The sequence below is a fragment of the Pholis gunnellus genome, assembly GCF_910591455.1.
Source record: "Pholis gunnellus genome assembly, chromosome: 3".
Lineage (NCBI taxonomy): Eukaryota > Metazoa > Chordata > Actinopteri > Perciformes > Pholidae > Pholis > Pholis gunnellus.
In genome coordinates this window covers 22,784,307-22,790,577 of record NC_136529.1, presented here as the reverse complement: position 1 = coordinate 22,790,577, position 6,271 = coordinate 22,784,307, and the positions used below count along the sequence as shown (strand labels likewise).

The following is a 6,271-nucleotide window of genomic DNA, read 5'->3' as shown; positions in this document are numbered from 1 at the left end:
TTATCAGGAAGCATTTTACTGCTCGTGTTGGACCAGAAATATTGATATATTAAGTACAGCATGACCATAGTGGTATCAGATGAGTCAACTCCAGTGCGCATCCACGTGAGAATACTGGGTTCGAAGTTCATATACTGGTGGGATCTGTTAGAACACGGGGAACTTGCCAAGGCTTTTTCACACTGTACAGCTACAGTTTGTCGTATATTCCAGTCTCTTTCTGCTGAGGTTGCCGTGTTTTGCTTTGCTGTTGAGGTCACATTGTATCAACTCGTCTGTGTGTGCGTGTGTGACAATGCGAGTCTGAGTGAATGTGTGTGTCTGTGAGGCTACCGTGTTTCTGCTCAGATCATGTAGTGTGTGTGTGTGTGTGTGTGTGTGTGTGTGTGTGTGTGTGTGTGTGTGTGTGTGTGTGTGTGTCTGTGAGGCTACCGTGTTTCTGCTCAGATCATGTATTGTGTGTGTGTGTGTGTGTGTGTGTGTGTGTGTATGTGTGTGTGTGTTCTGCTGCTTCAGACTAGGGTGCCTGGGTCTGCACTGGGTTCCTTTGGGGTCACCTCTTGCATCTGTGGATGAGGAGTCTCCTGATAGAGAGAGAACTCCATCGACCTGTTGGGGAGGCAGGACAAGTCAATACAGCGCTCCATAAACAAGAAGCAGGAAGTGGAGGGCAAAACCACAGTGAGAATACATTTACATGATATAAAAGCTATGAATCATCATTAGAAGCTTGGAGAGTGAAATTAAGGAAGAGGGAGGGGGTGGGGGGGGGGGGGGTCCTTGTCATAATTAAAGATGCCCGTTAATGCAAGTTCACATTCCATCTGTTGAGTCATCAACGTTTCATGTGTATATGTGTCTGCTGTGTCTCACGGGCCACTTAAGGCACTTCAAGGACGCCTTTGAGTGATGAGGAGACATTCGAGTGCCTGGACGTAGGCATGAGGCAGACGGCAGCACATAATGCTGACCGTGCAAAAATACAAACACAAACAAAAAAATAAAACAAGCCCGGTTGTAAAGGTCGGGGGATGATAGATGGATTGGCTGGGAATAGAGTGAGAATAATAGCACCATCCTCTGCTGAGAGAAGTGCTGCCACTGAGAAAGCTGCTTCAGCGAATAAATAGTGAGTGACTGTATTTGCAGACAAGCATGTTGGTATTTGTAGTCTAATTAAATGTATTCACACAAAACATAGAAAATAACATTTCTTAAAGTGATAGTACGACGTTCTTCTGCTGTGGGTGCAATGGAATTGTCAAATACTGACCTTCCATGCAGCGGGTGACCGTGGAAGCTGGCTGACTGGGGTATCTGAGACCTTTGGAGGTTGGCTGGTTCCCCTTGAACAGACTGGGCCTGGTGCACCAGCGGGTGGGGGTGCGAGAGGCGCGAGATCCCCGCCTCGTGGCCCTTCGAGGCAGCGGGAGGATAGCCAAGGGCGTTCCTCAGGTACCAGTCCCTCAGTCCCTCCAGAGCCAGGGCTTTATGCAAGCTTCGCGTCGAGTCTTCTGGGGTCGGGAGAGAGTACTGCGGGGGTCTGCGGCCGAAGGAGGGGCCAGACAGCTCGGTCTGGTAGGGGTGCAGGTTGGGGATTGAGGATGTGGTGGTGCCAGAGGCAGGAAGGGGAGACTCGTACGCTGAGAGCAGGATGGCATCCTGGGGATGTTGCTGCAAAGGAATAAAGGGTCCACAAGATTTGGTTCTGGTGACTTTGACCCTGCGCAGCTCTGCTTGGGACCCTCGGAGGACCATGGGGCTGTAAGGAGGCGCGGCGCTGGGGAGGTTCACCTGGGAATGGGAGAAGCCGTTGGCATGAGGAGGCACCGCCGCGGTGGAGGAGCGAGGAGAGGACATGTCCTGCCAGATCCTGCCTGTGGACTGGTACAGGGGCTGCTGCACTTGCACCCTCTGCTGTTTGCCCCAGATATAGTCCATCAACAGCTCATTGTAGCCTCCGCCGGCCGCTCTGTCGCCCATGGACAGACGCATTTTGGCCTGGTCCACAGAGCCGTCGGCATGTCTCTCGGGGCTGCCCAGGTGAATGTGGCGCAGCTTGCCATCAGTCAGTGTCTCTGAGCTCTTGTAGGGCCCTCCTCTGGGGGGCATCCCGTTTCTGGGAGCAGGATCGTCAGGGAGGCTGGATCTATCCAGCAGGGCCTCCGAGCTGTTACTGCGCCTGGCCCGGGAGCTGTAAGGGCAGCCTCGGCGGTCAGAGGAAGAGCCCTCCTGGGCCAGCGGAATCATATAGGGCACATCCAGGCTGCCAGACCACTGCTTCAACCCATTACCACCCGACGCATCCGTCCTAAAACATATGAGCGCAACAACAGCTTACGTTAGGAGAAGACTTTGGAGCAACTATGGATAAAGAAAAGTGAATGAAAGCATTTTTAGTCAAAACCATGTAACCACATTTTACAGAAAATCACTTAACAGGGGGACACAATTTGTCTGCTTAAAAGACCAGACGATGAGCTCAAGCACCTTGCTGGTAGCTGAATATGACACTAATCGTTGTTACAACCCTGACTCTGTGTCTGCATTTAACTAAGTCATTAAGCCATCTCCAACCGTACAGTTATCCCAGCAGGAGGGAGCTGAAGCTGCGCTGCATCAGACAGAAGCGGCGCCGCGTCGCAGATTACCTGACGTGAACGCTGATTGGCGCGGTTCGGGCCAACAGAGGAGTAGCTGGAACACTTCTGCCTTCGATGTTGGATGCACTTCTCGGTAAAGAGTGAGCCGGGCTGTGAGCAGCAACACAAGAGGACGTGGATGAATGAAAACAATCGTGATTATATGAATACTCTCAAGAGGCATCGAGCAGACCGCACAGCTTGCAGCGTGGGGCCCGCTTCAAGTACCTGACAGAGCTTGTGACGGAGTTGCGGCGTGTCCTCATCTCGTAGTAGATCTCGACTGGCGACAGCTTCCTGCTGATCCTGTGGTCGGGGCTGCCCACTGTGAGCCGGGGCTGAGACAGAGAGCGCTGGTCAGCCACCACACTGGGAGACGACTCTTTTGGGAGGAGAAAAAAAACAAAAAAATGATCTTTTAATGACGCCGACACACTGACGACAAAGAAATGATCCACTGTCATTACAAGCACAACAAGTGTGCTATTTCGGGTTTTAACAACTGAAATGTGACAGCGTATTCATATTTGGTGTCTTTACACCAGAAGTGCAAATGAGTCTCCCACCCACTAAGCGTGAGTGATGTGTTTTGAATGGGAAAAAGGCTGCAAATTCTGGTAAGCTCATTATGACTATAAGGATATACAGTATCCGACAGAGAGAGTTGTTGACAGACAGTCTGTATTCAGTTGACTCACCGTTGTCATGGGATGTTGAATCTGACATGGAGCTTGTACTCTCTGACATGACAGTGTCCTCTGGAAGACAACAAACCATTCAGGTCACAGATGATGCAGAATGAAATCCGTTTGCTTAACATAAATGCAAAGCTATATTTGTCTTTCAGAGTGTAAAATGTGAAAGACAATGCGGGCTGGTTTTAATTCACTTATACCCGATATGTAATTCTTTTTATAAGTGGGTGTATGTTTGAGATTGTACCTGTGTGACACCCCCGGTGAACTGTCCTCTTGCTATTTGGGATATTTCGGTCTGATTCCGAGTGTCGGTACAGAGCACCAGTGAAGATGGCTTTCATCTGCTTTCTTTGGGCCGCCTCATCCTTCAGCCGGGGGAACAGACAGCCGTGTTAGCCCACAAGTACACACAGCGGTGCAGCTGCTGCGTAAACACAATTGATATTCAAGGTGTTGACTTACCTCTGCCTTGGCGTTGGGCGGCAGGCCAGCTCTGCGCTGCACCGGTGGGGGTTTCTCTCCCGTCTCCAGGGGGAAGGCATGTGGCAACTTCCCAGTCAGCTCCTGCAGAGGACATTCATTAGCGCCCAGTAACTAAAATCCATCTTCTCACGAGCCTGCGAGGCTTAAAGTGTTCCATAAAATGACACCACTTAACAGATTACTTTAAGTCTCAATAAAACCCACCCCTTCAACAGTTGACTGCACTGAAATAGACGCCAGAAATAATGTTTCTATCATAATTTATGAAACGGAATAACCCTGCAGATGAGTCGTGCTTTAGACGTTTAAATTAGCAACACTTCAAAAAAAAAGTAGACAACTTGTGAATTCAAGAATGGAGCACACAGAGACAGAGTGAGCCGCTATACATCCAGCTGTGAACACGTAGGGATGTTTTAAACAGCTGTTAATGAAAAGCTGAGGCAGCTGTTGCTACATTAAGTAGTGCTGACAAGTTCAAATATTAATATACAACCCATTTTTATAGGAGAAAAAAAAAATCACTGGTTGCCATTTGCGTCTAAATCGATAGCTTCAATTTTCAGAACCTATGATATAATCTGTAATATGCTGCAGTCTCTTTAGTAAAAACACGGTAACTAAACACAGTAACAAACTGCAGTCATCTGAACACTTGTGGATGGCATGCGTGTATGTTTCAAAAGTGAAGTGAGAGCTACTCACTGCTTCCTGCAAACAGACTTGTTTGAGCTCTCCCACTCTGGAGTTGAGGAGAGCCTCCAGGGCCTGCTTCCTCTCTTGCAGAGCTGCAACCCTCTCAGCCTGCAGCTTGCTGTCCTGGCAGCCTTGAACATCTACACAGCACAGCACACATGCAACGCATTTTTAGGAGGAATAATGGAATGAATTGAAGTGTAAGGCCGGCAATACTCTATATTATTATGGTCAACAATTCCCACGAAAAGACCCAAACCAACGATGAATACAGTATTGTCAGTGTATCCAAAGCCTGATAGACCGCTTTCCTCTCTGTCATGGAGCTCCATTGTTATCCCAAAACTATTAAAAACTCAACAATGAGCCTTGCCGTTGCACTGGGTCACATGTTCTGTTCCTTGTTGCCTTGTACAAGGAAAGTGTGGTTTATTTTGAGTCGGTCCTGCTGATCATGCTCTGTTCTCTTCAGTGGGAACCAGATGGCTCGTGGATGGGAGCCACAGACGAGGTAGGGGAGGTCAGAACGTTTAGAGACGGACTAACACATCTTTTCATAGGATTTGCTGTCAATATTATTAATAATGTAGAAAAATGACAGACAGCAGGCATTTTGGGCCAAATCCCCTGAATGCAGATGATTCAAACTAAGACATTTCACTGTTTCAAATGTTCATTATAATTAGAAATGCAGTGTTTTGGTTTCTACGATTTCACAAAAATTGCTTTTTTAAGGGTCTAGTTTCTCACCGTCCCTCAGTGCTCTGATAAGATTATCTGACAGCTGCGGTGGCGGCACGTGAACAAAAGGCCTTAACACACATGCAGCTGTTTTTTCAGCTGGATTTTACCTTGAGGAAAACACTTTTGTTTTTCCTTCTCTGTGAGAAAGGGAAAAAAACAACACCGAGCCATTCCAGGCGTGTCCAGACACGAACGTGTCCGTCTGTGCACCGTGAGAAGTCATTAGTACTCACCAGGAGCCCCCAAACCCATGGATGTGATCAGATGTCCTTTGACCTCCATGTGGTGTAATTCTGGGGACTTTACAACTCTCGCTCCCAGCCACGCTCTCACCTGTTGGAGAAGCAACAGAGACTCAAAATGTGTTCAGGCTTAGAGGTTTTCTTCTCTTGAATCTTGCAGCATCATGTGTTTTCTTGAGGTCTACAATCAATGGTTGCATTTCTAGCGAGTCAGCAGTAAGATAAGCACGGCTGTCTGCTAGAGCAGGTTACACCAGGTACCATCAGGGGGAGCCACTGCACCTCTGTACAGGTGTCTAAAACCCAATCCTTTAAAAATACATATTACAATTTAAAATGAAAAGAATAGTGGAACAATATTTCGATTTTTCTGATAAAAATAAGCTTTTATCAGCATAGCAACAGCTTCACTAAAAGCACTATTAATCCCATGTTTAACACTGTATAAAGCCATATTAATAAAAACGCATTTAGCCGGTTTTATAGAACATTTATAGAATATCAAGAGATTGCACCTTAAGGCAATCTGAAAGTGAGTGAGTAATGCTCTAACATTAGCTCTCAGATACAATTAGCCACCAATTAATTTGCGAAGAGAAGGAAATGAGACAGGATAAGTAACATTAATAATGTATGGACAGAAACAGAGGGAGAGAAACCTAAACCCTCAGTGTTTTATGTCTCAATAGCTCAACAGCTACTGCTGCTACAAAAGAGAGGAGGGGGCCGGAGGAATAGAGCCAGAAGCAAAGTGAGGCGAGGAAGT

At 47.4% G+C, this 6,271-nt stretch overlaps 1 protein-coding gene across 1 annotated transcript; it reads right to left on the bottom strand.

The window, feature by feature from the left end:
- Window positions 1-512: 512 nt before the first annotated feature.
- Window positions 513-5,545, bottom strand: ccdc120b (coiled-coil domain containing 120b; the record flags this gene model as incomplete). Its single annotated transcript, XM_079157039.1, has 9 exons — window positions 513-609; window positions 1,274-2,311; window positions 2,652-2,753; window positions 2,871-3,024; window positions 3,341-3,400; window positions 3,585-3,705; window positions 3,803-3,904; window positions 4,529-4,659; window positions 5,497-5,545. 9 exons carry the CDS (start codon window positions 5,543-5,545, stop codon window positions 513-515), a joined length of 1,854 nt encoding a protein of 617 aa, XP_079013165.1.
- Window positions 5,546-6,271: the final 726 nt, after the last annotated feature.